This window comes from Lynx rufus, unplaced genomic scaffold (genome assembly GCF_022079265.1).
Source record: "Lynx rufus isolate CCGP_SWC_20201006 ecotype Redwood Valley unplaced genomic scaffold, mLynRuf1.p SCAF_24, whole genome shotgun sequence".
NCBI lineage: Eukaryota > Metazoa > Chordata > Mammalia > Carnivora > Felidae > Lynx > Lynx rufus.
The window spans coordinates 5,888,204-5,904,777 of NW_025814839.1; the positions used below are offsets into that span (position 1 = coordinate 5,888,204).

Sequence of the window (16,574 nt, forward strand, 5' to 3'; positions counted from 1 at the left end):
GGGAGTCACCCAGGAGTGCCCGTGCTGGGCTAGGTGTCCGGGGGGAGCCTGAGCAGAACGTGGGGGGGGGGGGGTAACTCCCATTTCTGCCCAGTCTCCAAAACACAAGCCGACTCTCCTGCCCCCCCCCCCCCCGCCCCGGCCAAACTTGTCTTTGCAGGGAGCCAGCGGGGAGACACCGTGGCCCAGCTGTACACGTGGAGGGCCTACAGGAGTCAGGAACATGGGAGGCCCTCACCTCCCTTCCAGCCTCACCCCACCTGAACCAGGGCCTGCCCCATGGCCTTCCCTGGAGACATGCCCAAAGCTGCTGTGTTACGACCAGCTTGGAGCCTGCCCGGCCATCTCCACCACTGTCTGTGACGCCTGAGGCCCCGACGTGCGTACAAAGGAGGACCCAGGAGTCCTTCCTGGAGCCCGGAAGGACTGAGGCCTCACACCTCCACCTCACACAAGGCCTCAGTGCTGTCAGGAAGCAGAGCATCAGGGCTAACAGATGGCAGGGCTGTGACCTCGTTCAAAGCCCACGGTCCAAGGCCTCTATCACAAGGCTGTTTATTCCCTCCTAAGATTCTCCTTCCTGTCTGTCCCCAAAGGCAGGCTCCTCATCCGTCCCCATAAACATCCTCCCCCCCTTCCCTCCCCCTCTGCCACACCCCAGCCCAGCCTACCGCTCTGATCCTTCCCAGGAGGGCTGCAAAGCCCCACCCGGCCCACGGCCCCAGGACCCTCCTGTCACCAGCCAGGGGTCCGTTCTATATCCAACTGTGGCCTCCCTATGCTTTAAGCCACTGGCAGGGTCCTGCACCCAGGCTGAAGTCCACGGTCATTAGTAAGCCCCAGGCCTGGGGGCCAGGTCCTGGATCCTCACCGGCTATTCTAAGGGGACATTCTGCCCCTCCTCAAAAGTGTCATGGTCACATGCCTGCTCCCTCCAGTTCCCAAGACTCCAATAGGGTTTAATAGCAGCTCTTGGGGAGCGTGCAGTAGGTGTTCAACACTGTTTAGATGCTGTGTGTGTACTAACTCACTGAACAAGTTAATACAATTTAATGAGGCAGGACGCCCTACTACACAGTTGAGCAAACTGAGACGAAGTCCCTCATCCCTGGGCACAGGGCTCGCGAGCGGCCGAGCTGGGATCTGAGCCCAGGCAGGCACTCATCACCCCGTCCTCCACCGCGCTCGGAGAGCTGGGCAAGGAGGGAGGGCTGGCTGGCGGAGCGGACCCGCCTGGGAGGCAAGGTTTTGTGCTCAGAGACCAGGGAGGAAAGATGACAAGAGCCCCCCAAAACAGGAGGCCTTGAGTCCCTAGACGTCCGCCCCACAGTTCCTGAACCCTCCGCCCATGCCAGAGTCTTCTCACCCAGGATGCCCTGCATGCCCAGTGCCGGCCTCCCCATGGCCGGAGGCCCTCAGTGCATTCCTCTGTATCCTGCAGCCTCCCGGCCTGGCCAGCAGGTAGGTGCTCCAAGCTCAGGCCCTTCTTTCCAGCATGCTCCCCACCCCTCTGAAGCCTAGAGAGGGGGCCGGCCACCAGGAGTGGGAAGGGGCGCAGAAGAGGGCAGCACAGGGGCAATACCACACATTCTCAGCAACTCAACAGTGCTGCCCGTGGACCTGGCCCAGAAAACCCCAGGACCAAGGACATCTGCTTTTTTTTTTTTTTTTTTTTTTTATGTCTACTTATTTTTTTTCAAAGAGAGAGAAACAGAGTGCAAGCAGGGGAGGGGCAGAGACAGAGGGAGACACAGAATCCCAAGCAGGCTCCAGGCTCTGAGCTGTCAGCACAGAGCCCGACGCAGGGCTCGAACCCACAAACCGTGAGATCATGACCTGAGCCGAAGTCGGACTCTTAACCACCCAAGCGCCCAGGGGTATCTCTCTAAACAGAACAGGTGAGCCAACGAGCGCAAGTGTGGGCTGGGTGGGGAGGGGAGAGAAGAGGAACAGGTTAAGACGACCCACCAGGCCACCAGGGAGGCTGGCCCTGGTCCTGAGCGCTTCAGCCCGTCCACTGAACGGGGCCCCACAAACCCAGCAGCTGCCCCGAGCCTCCATCGATACCGCCTGCCTCCCCCTCAAGCTGGCACCGGCCTTACCTGTCTTGTTCCCGTGAGCATTTCTCACTATTCGAATGGCCACTGGTCTCAGCGGGGCCAGGAATTCCATGACATTCTTCTACAAGAAGAAAAGTTTTTCCTCCTTTATCGACCCAGTAACAGACGTGCAACCCCATCAAGAAACGGGGGCCAAATTTCTGAATTCAGAGAGGTCCCCACAGTGGCTTACCCTTCAGCATCTCTCGCACCTCTAAACAATACGTATCTTTTCCCCTTGGTAAAACTACCTTAGAAAAGGTTTGTAAAAAAAAAAAAAAATTGGGAGTGAAAAGTATAAATATATCTGTAGAGTAGGAACGTCCCAATCAGCATTTTCAGGCGTGGTTTCTGATCTTTTTTCTTTTTACATACTTGGGATTAACTCTTTTGTCACTTCTCATTAATGCATGAATATTTGTCCATGTTACTTCTTCAAGGTGACACATAGACACTTAAAGGGCTGTTGTTGACAGTCCCCGATTTTCTGAACTCTTTCTGTTTTGGACTAAAGGTGATTTAAACACACTTTCTTTTTTCTCTTTTTTCTTTTTTTTACTGTTTTATTTATCTTTGAGAGAGAGAGAGAGAGAGAGAGAGAGAGAGAGAGAACGAGACAGAGGGTGACAGAGAATCCAGAAGAGGCTCCCGGCTCCAAGCTGTCAGCACAGAACCTGATGTGGGGTTCGAACTCATGAACCACAAGATCATGACCTGAGTCGAAATCGGACACTTAACCAGCTGAGCCACCCAGGCACCCCAGACACATTTTCTTAAGATGCACACAAATATACACAATATTAGCAAATGCCGAAAAGTACAAAACAAGAAGTCAAAAATGGCCCCGGTTTCCAATGCCCAGCTCACTTTTGTTGGCTTTTTATTAAAAATGAAAGTAGGGGAACCATTCTCATTTGTGTACTGGCTTTTAAGCCCGTTAGAGAAGCTTCAAAGGTGCAAGCAACCGTAAAAATCAAGGCACAGAAGACGAATGGAAGAAGTCCAATAAAGTTGGGAATTTTTGCTGTTGCTACCCCCATTTTTAAAAATGTCAAATTACCAAATTCTCCCCCCCAAAAAACCTTTTTCCTCATTTTCATGTGCCTACTGAGAAATCTAGCATATGATAGAAGGTGTGTCTTCTTTATGGGGCACTGGGGCGGCTCAGTCGGTTAAGCGTCTGACTCTTTTTGACTTCAGCTCAGCTCCTGATCTCACAGTTCCAGAGACTTGAGCCCTGCACTGGGCTCTGTGCTGACAGCGCACAGCCTGCTTGGGATTCTCTCTCTCTGCCTCTCCCAGGCTTGCACTCTCTCTCCCAAAAAATAAACATTTAAAATTAGAAAAAAAAAAAAAAAAGGTGTATCTCCTGGAAAAAAAAAAATTCATCAATCTACACTCTTCTGTATGTTGCATGTTTTACTTGATGGTACATCCTGGGGACCTTCCATACCAGGACATTCTTTTAAGTGACATATCATATCCTACTGTTTCAATGTGCCCCACCTTAGTTAACTCCAGCTAACTAAGCTCCAGTTCGCGCGAGTCAACTAGACCTTGTGGTTTTCAGTATGGGCACTACGGAAATTTGGGGCCTGGTGATCTGTCCTGTGCACTACAGGATGCCTGGCAGCATCTCTACCGTCTGTCCCCAGATGCTCCCTCCTCGGCTGCAAGAGTTAAAGCCATCTCCAGATATTGTCAAGTGTCCCCTAGAGGGGGCACACCATCCCCAGCTGAGACCCCCTAACTTAGCCACTTCTTTTTTTTTTATGTTTATTTTTGAGAGAGAGAGAGCAAGCAGGAGAGGGGCAGAGAGAGAGGGAGACACGGAATCCGAAGCAGGCTCCGGGCTCTGAGCTGTCCACACAGAGCCTGACATGGGGCTCGAACCCACGAACCGTGAGATCATGACCTGAGCTGAAGTCGGACTGAGCCACCCAGGCACCCCTAACTTACCCACTTCTTTAAGGACAAAGTGTAAAGGTTGTTTACTGGTTTTTGTTTTTGGTTTGGGGTGGGTTTTTTTTTGCGTTTCTAAATAACACAACACAAATTGATGCATTAAGTTACCAATTAAATAGTAACACGAAAAGGCTGCAGTGAACATTCTTGTACTGAAATCTTGGTGTATGTGAGCCGCTCGCCTACAGCAAATTCCTAGCATTAAAATTGCTGGGCCAACGGACTTCAAGCTGTATTACAAGCTGTAATCATCGAGACACTATGGTACTGGCACAAAAACAGACACTCAGATCAATGGAACAGAATAGAGAACCCAGAAATGGACCCATAAACGTATAGCCAACTAATCTTTGACAAAGCAGGAAAGAATATCCAATGGAATAAAGACAGTCTCTTCAGCAAGTGGTGCTGGGAAAACTGGACAGCGACATGCAGAAGAATGAACCTGGACAACTTTCTTACACCATACACAAAAATAAACTCAAAATGGGTGAAAGACCTCAAAGACAGGAAGCCATCAAAATCCTCAAGGAGAAAGCAGGCAAAAATCTCTTTAACCTCAGCTGCAGCAACTTCTTACTCAACATGTCTCCAGAGGCAAGGGAAACAAAAGCAAAAATGAACTATAGGGACCTCATCAAAATAAAAAGCTTCTGCACAGCGAAGGAAACAATCAGCAAAACTAAAAGGCAACTGACAGATTGGGAGAAGATATTTGCAAATGACCTATCAGATAAAGGGTTAGTATCCAAAATCTATAAAGAACTTATCAAACTCAACACCCAAAAAACAAATAATCCAGTGAAGAAATGGGCAAAAGACATGAATAGACACTTCTCCAAAGACATCCAGATGGCCAACCGACACATGAAAAAATGCTCAACATCACTCATCATCAGGGAAACACAAATCAAAACCACAATGAGATACTACCTTACACCTGTCAGCATGGCTAACCTTAACAACTCAGGCAACAACAGATGTTGGCAAGGATGCGGAGAGGATCTCTTCTGCATTGTTGGTGGCAATGCAAGCTGGTGCAGCCACTCTGGAAAACAGTATGGAGGTTCCTCAAAAAACTAAAAATAGAACTACCCTACGACCCAGCCATTGCACTACTAGGCATTTATCCATGGGATACAGGTGTGCTGTTTCGAAGGGACACGTGCACCCCCATGTTTATAGCAGCACTATCGACAATAGCCAAAGGATGGAAAGAGTCGAAATGTCCATCGATGGATGAATGGATAAAGATGTGGTATATATACACAATGGAGTATTACTCAGCAATCAAAAAGAATGAAATCTTGCCATTGGCAACTATGTGGATGGAACTGGAGGGTATTATGCTAAGTGAAATTAGTCAGAGAAAGACAAAAATCCTAGGACTTAGCTCATATGAGGACTTAAAGAGACAAAACAGATGAACACAAGGGAAGGGAAGCAAAAATAACATAAAACCAGGGAGGGGGTACAAAACAGAAGAGACTCTTAAATACAGAGAACAACAGAGGGTTCCTGGAGGGGCTGTGGGAGGGGGGATGGGCTCAATGGGGGAGGGGCACGAAGGAACCTACTCCTGAAATCACTGTTGCACTGTATACTAACGTGGATGTAAATTTAAGAAAAAAAGAATGCTGGGCCAAATGTATGCGGCTTCTTAATTTTGACGGACGCTTCCAAACTGCCCTCCAAAAGGCTGCATTGCACACTTCTAGCGACAGCCTGCCAAAGTATTATCGAACTTTTAAAATGTTTGCAAAACGTAATCTTCCAGATTGGACCTGTAGTTCTTCAACTCTGAGTGAACTCAAGTATCTTTACTGGCTCATATGAGTTCTTTCCCTTAAAAGACCCCCTAACCTTTTGTCCATTTTCCTTTCAGGTCACAGGTCCCAATACCAACCTATTTATTTGTAAGTTAAAGAGACCTGCTTGTTCTTCGGTGATGAATGTCTGTCATCTCTTGACTTTATGATATCTGTCATCCTACAGAAGGTTTTAACTGCTGTGTAGTCAATTAATCCATGTTCTTCCTTACGGCCACCAAAGTTCTGCAACAGCTTGGAGGGCAGTGTTTCATACTAATATGATAAGCAAATTCACCCAATGCTTCCTCCTGTAACTTTCATAGTCTCGTTTTTTAAAGCTTTCGGTACACTTGAAATTTATCTTGCTGTAAGGAGTAAGGCAGGAATCCATCTTTCTTTCTGCAGAAAAGCTCACCGATTGTCCCATTATTATTTATAGAAAAATCTCTCTTCTCATTGATGTGGACCACCCCCATGACACTAGAGTAAATGCCGATATAAATTTGAGTTTATTTCTGGATTCTATCGTATTCCATCAATCTGTCCACAACTTTGCTCGAACCAAACTGTTTTAAATGCTATAGCTTCAATCAGGTTTCAGTATCTTGTAGACAGAGGTCTATTCTTGCAGGATATTCCCCATTGTTACACCATCCCCTCTCGTGATGAACTCATTCTTCTATAAGAATTGGTATCTTTACTTTCCAAAAATGTATGGCTTTCCATTTATGTTAAGTGTTCTTTTAAGAATCCCTCACTGGAATTTAACATTTCCTTTATACAGAACCTATAAAACTTCCATTAGAGTATCTATAAAGCCTCCCTTCACACACACACACACACACACACACACACACACACACAGAATGTTCATCAGAATATCGAGAGGCAGGTTTTCTTTCTGGCTTAAACACAAATCTTTTCTTCCATTGTATTTTGTTTTTGTTCATAGAGAGGGAAAAAGTGACTCTTTTTTATGGCATTAGTTTTGCAAAAAGACATCTAACGTTTACTTATTTACGTTTTTTAATTTTTTTAGGTTTACTTATTTTTCGAGAGAAAGAGAGAAAGAGCAAGCCGGGGAGGGGCAGAGAGAAGGAGAGAGAGAATCCCAAGTGTAGGCTCTGCACTGTCAGCACAGAGCCCAACCTCACGAACTGTGAGATCACGACCGGAGCCGATATGGAGGGTCGGATTCTTAACCAACTGAGCCACCCAGGTGCCCCATCACGTTTACTTATTAAGCATGATTCTCTGCATGTTTGATATTGAAAGGATTCTGACTCTAAATTACCTGATAATTCAGAGAGTCTAGTGCGACCCAAATACTGCCTGCAGAGATGAACTTGGATGAGCTTAATTTTTAAGGATCGGTAAATACAGGGGCGCCTGGGTGGCGCAGTCGGTTAAGCGTCCGACTTCAGCTCAGGTCACGATCTCGCGGTCCGTGAGTTCGAGCCCCGCATCAGGCTCTGGGCTGATGGCTCAGAGCCTGGAGCCTGTTTCCGATTCTGTGTCTCCCTCTCTCTCTGCCCCTCCCCTGTTCATGCTCTGTCTATCTCTGTCCCAAAAATAAATAAACGTTAAAAAAAAAAAAATCGGTAAATACAGACTATCAAAACAGAGGAACCCTTCAAGAGGAAAAAAAAGGGCAAAGATATATATGGTTGGGAATTTTGTAAAAGAGGATGAATTACAAATGTGATCGGCCCCACCAATGATTTAAAATATAAATTAGGGGGCGCCTGGGTGGCGCAGTCAGTTAAGCGTCCGACTTCAGCCAGGTCACGATCTCGCGGTCCGTGAGTTCGAGCCCCGCGTCAGGCTCTGGGCGGATGGCTCGGAGCCTGGAGCCTGTTTCCGATTCTGTGTCTCCCTCTCTCTCTGCCCCTCCCCTGTTCATGCTCTGTCTCTCTCTGTCCCAAAAATAAATAAAAACGTTGAAAAAAAATTAAAAAAAAAAAATAAATAAAAAAAAATAAAATATAAATTAGGATGAGATGTCATTTTCTCCTGTCACGTTGACACAGGTGAACACCCGGGGTTCACAGAAGCGGGCATTTCCGTACGTCGCTGAAGAGAGTGCAAACCAGCAATGCTTCCGGGGGCAACTGACATTCTGTATCAAAGCCTTGAAAGTGCCCGTGCGTGCGCCTGCATGATATCTATCTGAAGCAAGGGTTGGCAAACTGTGGCCCGCAGGCCAAACATTGCCCATGGCCTGCTTTTGCATGACCTGAAAGCTAAGAGTGGTTTTCCATTTCTGAAGGGTCACTTAAAATAAAGAAATGTGGTCCAGATACCATAGGGCCCCCAAAGCCTAAACTCTGTGACCTCTATGGAAAAAATCTGACCTCTGGTCTCAAGGAATGCTGACTGCATTATTATTAACAGCGAAGTCTGGAAACGACTCCCAGGCCCCACCTTTGGGGATTCGGGGAGTACATATCACAGTGCGTCCAGAGTAAGTCACGTGCAACGTGAACGACGACGCTGGCGGGGAGGACGCAGAATATTCTACACCACGCCCCCTCCTGATGAACTTACTCTTCTACAAGAATTAGTATCTTTACTTTCTAAAAACGTGTGGCTTTCCATTTATGTTAAGTGTTCTTTTCAATCCCTCCCTGGCTTGCTCTCTCTTTCTCTCAAAAAGTAAATGAAGGGGCGCCTGGGTGGCGCAGTCGGTTAAGCGTCCGACTTCAGCCAGGTCACGATCTCGCGGTCCGTGAGTTCGAGCCCCGCGTCGGGCTCTGGGCTGATGTCTCGGAGCCTGGAGCCTGTTTCCGATTCTGTGTCTCCCTCTCTCTCTGCCCCTCCCCCGTTCATGCTCTGTCTCTCTCTGTCGCAAAAATAAATAAACGTTGAAACAAAAAAAAAAAAAATTTAAAAAAAAAAAAAAAAAGTAAATGAACATAAAAGAAATTGAAAATAGTAATTAAGCAAACACTGGATGCCTTTTTGCAAATCTAGTGACATAAAAAACAGTCACTTTTTGGGGCGCCTGGGTGGCACAGTCGGTTAAGCGTCCGACTTCAGCCAGGTCACGATCTCGCGGTCCGTGAGTTCGAGCCCCGCGTCGGGCTCTGGGCTGATGGCTCAGAGCCTGGAGCCTGTTTCCGATTCTGTGTCTCCCTCTCTCTCTGCCCCTCCCCCGCTCATACTCTGTCTCTCTCTGTCCCAAAAATAAATAAACGTTGAAAAAAAAAAAAATTAAAAAAAAAAAAAAAAAAAAAAACAGTCACTTTTTTTCCTCTCTAGGACCAAAAACTAAACGCTGCAGAACATTCAGCATTCAAAAATATTGTTGACGTATTGTGAAGTTTGAAAATAGTTTCTACTGTAGGAATGCTTTTTAAAGCTAGAAGACGGTAATCATTGTTTATATACTAAGAAAAAACTGTCTAAGATCAACTCAGAATTTATTAGTGGTTCTCACTGAGTGAGATACAGGGATATGTGGGGGGGGAGGGGCATGTGGGTGTGTAGGAAGTTGTCCTGCTTTGCCTGGGACAGTCAGTAACTACACCCGCAGGAAGTACCCCTGCGTCCTGGCTCCCTATCTGGTGAGCATTCCTCTCACCCTCAACTTGATTAAAGAACATTTACTTTTTTTTTTTTTTAATGTTTATTTTTGCGAGAGAGAGACAGAGACACAGCATAAGCCGGGGAGGGGCAGAGAGCGAGGGAGACACAGAATCCGAAGCAGGCTCCAGGCTCCGAGCCGTCAGCACAGAGCCCGACGCGGGGCTCAAACTCACAAACCACAAGATTATGACCTGAGCTGAAGTCAGATGCTTAACCGACTGAGCCACCCAGGCACCCCTTGAACTTTTTTAATGTTTATTTTGTTTTTGAGAGAGAGAGAAAGCATGAACGGGAGAGGGGCAGAGAGAGAGACACAGAATCGAAGCAGGCTCCAGGCTCTGAGCTGTCAGCACAGAGCCCGACGTGGGGCTCAAACTCACGGACTGCGAGATCATGACCTGGGCCTAAGTCGGACGCTTAACCAACGGAGCCACCCAGGTGTCCCAAAAGAACATTTTATAGGTTCATCCTAGCTCTAAGTAATTTTACCTTATTTAGCTACTTAAAAAAATCTTCTACTGTAAACTTTTGTGACTTCCATAAAGGAGGGAATCTGAAGAGTTCTCTGCTGTGTAAACCCAGAATCTAACACTACGGCCTGCAGGCCAAAAGCGGCTGGCAGCCCGTTTTTGTCAGTCAAGTTTTTCGGGCGCACAGCCATGCCTATTTGCGCACCTATCGTCGAGGGCGGTCTCTGTGTTGCCACAGCGGGTTGGGCAGTCACAACAGGGACCGTATGGATCACAAAGCCCTGAGTATTTACCAGCTCATCCTTTTCAGACGTTTTTACCAGAGAAAGTCTCCCACATAACCAGGGGATGAAACCGGTCTCTCTCGGTCTCTGTTTCCTGACCCTGTCAACGCCCGAGATCAGAAGCTCTCAATTTGACCCCAATGCCTTCCAGTTCAAGTCCTCAACTGGTCCTGAAGTCCCCATGCAGCAGAGCGTCCTGGAATCCTCACCCCCGTCCCCTGCTCTCCCAGGGGCTCCTTCCCCTCGTCACGTTGTCAGCACCTACCTCCGTGACGTTGAACGGGGCTCCCCGCAGCCTCACGGTGTGGGGGGTGGTGGGTTCCTTCTGGGTTGCTGGTTTGTCTGCCTGAACGACGGCAAGAACAGAAAGGGCCACAGTGACTTCCTTGCCACAGCCGCCTCGGCAAGGACTCAGAGGCACGTGCTGCCAGGGCGAGCCGCGGGACGCTGACAAGCATCACGCCGGCCGTGGAGGTGCCGTGTGGCTGGCGTGGAGGTGAGGGCGTGCTAACAGGGGCTCCAGGCCACAAGGAGGGGCAGAGGGCCCGGGATGGAGCCTTGAGGTACCGCAACAGTCGCTACCATTGACTGAGGGCTTGCTCTGTGCCCGACACTGTCCGAGGCACTTTGCAAACGCGGCTGGCCTGCTGAATCTTCAAAACAACCTTAGACGATTGTCGGTTCGGGATCTTCTTTATAATGCCGGAACCCAAACCGCCCGGAAAAAAGGTAGGTTTTCTATAATCTCTTTGGCAACAAAACTTGCCCTGACTTGAAGTCACCTGCCAGGACAACCTGCCCTCAGCTGATGCGAGGCAACCTACAGGCGACCCTTACCCTGAGGGCAGGAGTGGTCCTTTGTGGTTTCACTGCAGAAACAGAAGTGTGTGATGACAGACCGGACCCCACTGCGGGTGCCACACCGCCAGGGGCATCTTCCTGATTTCTGAAACTTCAAGGGCCAGCAGGTGCACCGGCACAGGGGTTTGGGAAACCGGACACAGAGGCCATTGCTACGCTGAGTGTCATCTCAGACGAGGAGAAGCACCCTCGGGTCCCACGGCTACTCTGTGTCCGGGCTGAGATCTGAACCCACAGCTCTAGGAACTCGACATTAGTCCGGAATATACATTTTTAGGAGAAAAGGATGGAATGTGCAATTGGAAGGGGCCGAAAATGAAGGACGGAGAAGGATGAAGAAAGAAAAAGAGAGAGGACACGTGGCACCTTTAAGGGAGCTGGCTGGGGTATAGGGAGGTGAGGGCATGGGGCCCAAACACGACCCACCGGGTCCCTAAGCAGAGAGAACGCCCTGGTGGGGGACAAGGCGGCCGTCCCTGAAGGTCGCACCCACGTTTATATTGTAGACTTCAGAGCCCAGCAGCCCAGCAGTCGTGACCCCACGACTTCCCAGCCATGACCTTGGTCAAGTCACTTCCCTCCTCTGGGCCTCGGTTTCCTCACCTACAAAATGGGACAGGAATCCCTGCATGCCCCCGCTCCCCAGAAGGCTGTCCTAAGAGTCCGCGACAAACGACAAAGCGCACGTTGTACCCAGCATGTAGTAAGCACTCAATTAATCCCATCGGTATTGCCGACTGTGGGCTCACACCCGCCTATTCTGCTATAACATAAAGCATCACCTGCTCCTACCTCTCAACCGGCTCATTAACACCCCTCAGCTCCGGAAGGCAGGTGGCCTCTCCACGTTGCCACAGAAAATAAACTCGGGAGGGGAGAAGTGCTTGCTCTAGGTCCCACGGTGAGCAAGTGGCAGGGCTGAGCCACAGAGCGGTCTTTCCTTTATGATACCCGCCGCCAGCAAAGGGGCCGCAGCGAGCATGGGTGAGGACGAGGGCACACGTCCCCTCCCCGTCCTCCCTCTGCCTCCCGAGCGCCCGCGCACGTCCTCACGCACACACCTCAGCTCCGGCCGCCCCCGGCCTCTTGTCCCTGGATGGCGCGTCCTGCTCCGGGCCAGCCGCGCGCCCCCCTCCGTCTTGCCGGACGGCCTCGCTCCCGTCCGCACAGCTGACAGCTTCGTCTTCGCTCCCCTCCTCCTCCGAGGATGACAGCGACTCAGACGTGACCATCTTGGATTTCAGGTAGTCCATGTCGGACAGTTCCCGCTGCACGGCCGCCCTGGGTTCGCGGCCACCCTCCTCTGCGAAAAGCAGGGCGGGGCAGTGAGCGGAGCAGGGGCCGGGGCGGCAGAGGGCCACCGGGGGCAGCCCCGGTGGGTCCTCTGACACGTGATGTTAACCGGGGCGAACCGCGGGGAGTTCTGGTATCTCACGGGCCACGGCTGGTGGAGAGCCACGCGACTCCCCGGGCCGGCCCTGCCCTCGTCAGTCTGCTCTTTCGACTGCGGCCTGCGGGACTCTTCTGAGAGCACGGACAGGACCGTCACTCCTGGAGTGGCCTCCAGATGCTCCCGGGACACCCACCCTCTTCCTCGGGCCCACGTGAGCTGCCCGGCTTCTCCCTGGCAGCCACCCCAAACCACGCGGGGTCCCCTCGAGCTCCTGCACTTCCCTCTGCCCTGTGCCCTGGCCACGCTCCTCCCTCTGCCAGCGACCCCCTTCCCGCGCCTCCCCTGCTCTATCCCAGCAGCTCCCAGCGAGTCGTCTGGACTCCAGTGTTGCCAGAAGCTTTACCAGGCCTGAAATTCACAGTGAAGTCATTCTCCCGCCTCAATGCAAAATCGACGCCCGACCCACGACCATAGCAACTGCCACTCTGGATGGCGACTGCTCCCGCTCGCATCCCCCCGCCCCGACGTGGCCGTGGGCCCCTGCTGAGGACAGAGGTGCCCTCCCTCACCGCCTTCAGGCCTCCGCTCTACGGTCCCCTCCTCAACAGGCCTTCCCCGGGAGCTCTCCTCCCCCCTTTCCTGCTTTCTTCCTGTGGCGCCCGTCTTTAGGCACGTTGTCAACACTGAACTTCATCTCCTGTAGTTTCTCTCCCCACCACTGGAATGGGGGCTCCATGCGAGCAGGATTCTTCTGTCTTTTGCTCACTGCTATGTCCTGAATGCCCGGCATTCAGCGAGTGCCCCATAAATATTTGACTGTGACCAGGCCCGGTCAGGGCATCTTGGGTGGGATAACCACCCCAACTTGAGGACAGCGTCTCTCACAGTCGTCTCCTGTGTCTGGCACTGAGGGGCCCAAGGTCACACCCCTGCTGGTCTGGACACACGCATGCGGATGCCCTTACCTTCCGGGTCCTCCCCAGGCCCCTCCTCGTCACTCTCCTGCCCCGAGTCGGAGTCGAAGTTCAGGTAGTCACTGGCAGGCCTGCCCTTCCCTTTCGAGGGCTCGGCGTCCAGGGCATCGTTCGCCCAAGTGGCTGTCTGCGTCCGCTTCTGATGAACCGACAGGAACTCCTGGAACTCGGCGTCTTTCTTCAGCTGGTGGCACCGGGGCCGGGGACAAAGGGGGACAGGCAGAGAAGGCTCAGCTAGGGCGCACCCGCCTGCCTCCCCGGAGGATGAGGGCATCCGCCAAGCTCACGTCCCTGGCCTCCTGAGGACCCTGGGGGCAGTTGGTGGTACCCTTCACCAGACTAGAGGACTACGGAGCCACAGACACATGGCAAGGAAGACGAGGCCCACCTCTGCCTGCCAGGCTGCCTCACCCCCTCTGAGCCTGCCGCAGCCCGCCCAGCACCACCCAGGGCACCCACGCTCTCGGCCAACGGGGCACACTCACCTTCTCCAGCTCACCCGCTACCTTTTTCGTCTTGTCATCCTGCAAACAGAAGTCGCAGACGGTGAGGGTCACAGATGAGGGGGAAGGGGGGACAGAACGCATTGCCCGGGGAGCACCCGCCTTCAGGAACCACCAGAGGGGGGGTGTCTGGCCATTCCCGCTCCCACCGCCCAGCCCATGCAGGGGCCACCACCTTGCTGACACCGGGGATGCGGGTGGGAGTGACCTTCTACGCACTTTCTTAGGTTCCGTGGAGACGGAGTCTTGGCCTTTTGAGGGATTCTTAGACTGGCTTGTTTTCTGGGCATGCTTGCTCCAGGCCCGGGGCTTTGTCGGGTCCCCAAACGACTTGCAGAACTCCACCTGCGTGGGAGAGAGAGGGTGATGGGGACACTGCCACCCGCCCAGCACAGGCGCTCCCCTTCGGCACCTGGGGAGCCGGGCCTTTTTACAAAGGTGGCTGTCACTTGCTGGCTGAGTCGCCTGAAGCAAATCACAACCGACCCTTGAACCACAACCCCCGAGTTCCTGTCTCCACTCCTGTCCTGATCACCCAGGTCGAAGGTGACAGCCCCTTAACCTTTCCGATGTTCAAAGTGGGGAGGGTGGGGGTCGCTCCCACCTGCAGAGGGCTCAGACTGCCTGGCGCATGGAACTTGTGGGTAAGTGCAGTGACCGTGGTAACTTTAGCGAGGACGGGCAAAGGCCGGCAGGGACTACAGATGCCCCTGGGACGATACAAGTTGGAACCATACGGGTCCGCTTGTATGCAGATTTTTTTTTTTTTTTTTTTGCTAAATGCAGTACAGCATCGTGAATGTCTTTTCTCTCATGATTTCCTTAACGTGTTTGTTTGGTTTTTTTAGCTTATTTTATTGTAAGATTACAGCACAGAACGCATATAACATGCAAAGTACACATTAACTGTTATCAGTAAGGGTTCCTGGTCAACGGTAGGCTATTAGTAGTTAGATTTGGGGGGAGTTGAAAGTTCTGCACAGATTTTTAATTGCGCAGGGGGTCGGCTCTGGAGCCCGAGTTCTTAGCCATCCAGCCCCCAGGGTGGCTGACGCAGGGGGTCGAGGCTAAGGTAGTGGCTTCCCGGATCACTGTAATTACCGTGGGGCAAGCTCAGCTGGCCCCAGAGGACAGCTCTGGGGTGACGAGACAGGGAGGCAACCGCTCGGAAGCCCGGAAGTACTTGGTGTCCAGCCTGAGCTGAGAGCCACGCTTTCTGCCACACTCAGGAGTGCCAGGCGGCCACCTCTGCCCCCTGGGGACAGGCTACCATCCTGCCACACCCCTTTGTAGGGATTTTCAAAATAGTTCTGCTGTTTCTGTAGCAATGACATGTGTTCAATGTATGCAACTTAAATCAACAAAGGAAAGTACAAGTGGAAAAAAAAACCAAACAAACAAAAACCCGTTTTTACCCTAACCCGTATCACCCGGAGGGAGAAATTAACGTTTTGGTAAAAATCCTTCCACGTGGCTCTCTTCACATCACACACTTGTAGACTAAAAAATACGAATTGTCTGAATGGGATCGCATGATACACACTTGTCCAACATCTGGTTTTCTCTTCTCACCAGAGCGTTAAGGATGTTTTACCAACTCATTAGATGTACGTGAGTGACACGGGCAGGACCTCCTCCTCCAGGAAGCTCTCCTGACCCCTTCCCAGGCCAGGACACGGGCCCCCTGGCGCTTCCCCGTCACAGCGCTGACAACACGGACTGAAAGTGGCCTATTCACCCATGAGGACGGGGCCAGGGCACGATGTTTCTCTAAACCCCCAGCATCGGGTGGGCGCTCCCCACCCCCACGCTGAGTCCCACCCCGCCCCCACGCTGAGTCGGAAACGGCGGAGAAAGCTCTCCGGGGGATTCGTACGCAGGAAGTTTGAGCACCGGTGAGGTGGACCGGGGCAGCATGGTCTGGAAGCAGCCAGGCTCCGGACAGGAGCGGAGAGGGGAAGGTCAAGTGGGGTCAGGTTCAACGGGCAGGCAGAAGTGGACTCACCACGATCCGGGATGTGTCGATAAAACTCCTGTTGAAATGGTTCAGTGCCGATCGGGCCTCTTCCTCCGACTTGAAGCCGATGAAGCCAAACTTACGGAACTTGCCGTCTTTGGTGAACTTCAGGCTGCAGTCGGTCAGGGCGCCAAAGGAGGCAAACAGCTGCCTGAAACGCTCCTCCTTCATCTGGGACGGAAGGGGCACAGTGAGGGAGGAGCAGGGGAGTCCTCAGAGCCAAGGGGGCAAAAGCGGGCTGGAAACCCCGAGGCCCTGGGATTCCCTGTTAGGATAAGGAGAGCGAACACATCGGGAGGTCAGCCCTGTGGCCACTCCACAGCCAACACCTGATAAAGACCTGTCAGGATAAACGCGTGAACAAACGAACGTGGTAGGTTACGTGTGTTTGCTCATTGTGGTAGAGGGTAGATGTCCACATCCTAATCCCTGGGCCCCGTGAGTATATGACCGTTGATGGCAAAGGCATTTCACAGATGTGATTACATTAAGGATCCTGAGATGGGGAAGTTCTCCTGGATTATCCGGGTGGATCTGAGGTCCATGTTCCACTATACGAGAGAGACAGGAGGGTCAGGGCCGGAAAAGGTGATGGGATGTTGGAGACGG

The 16,574-nt window shown here is 51.7% G+C and overlaps 1 protein-coding gene across 3 annotated transcripts in view; it reads right to left on the reverse strand.

The window, feature by feature from the left end:
• The window catches only part of RBM19 (RNA binding motif protein 19), a 153,003-nt gene that overhangs the window by 132,632 nt on the left and 3,797 nt on the right, over window positions 1-16,574 (reverse strand). For all 3 annotated transcript variants that reach the window (XM_047088170.1, XM_047088171.1, XM_047088172.1), the window contains exons 2-8: window positions 15,954-16,136; window positions 14,168-14,293; window positions 13,931-13,969; window positions 13,437-13,629; window positions 12,140-12,381; window positions 10,483-10,563; window positions 2,103-2,181 (exon numbers count right to left, since the gene is read on the reverse strand). In XM_047088170.1, coding sequence (XP_046944126.1) covers window positions 2,103-2,181; window positions 10,483-10,563; window positions 12,140-12,381; window positions 13,437-13,629; window positions 13,931-13,969; window positions 14,168-14,293; window positions 15,954-16,136 — 943 coding nt within the window. The remainder of the gene's footprint in view (window positions 1-2,102; window positions 2,182-10,482; window positions 10,564-12,139; window positions 12,382-13,436; window positions 13,630-13,930; window positions 13,970-14,167; window positions 14,294-15,953; window positions 16,137-16,574) is intronic.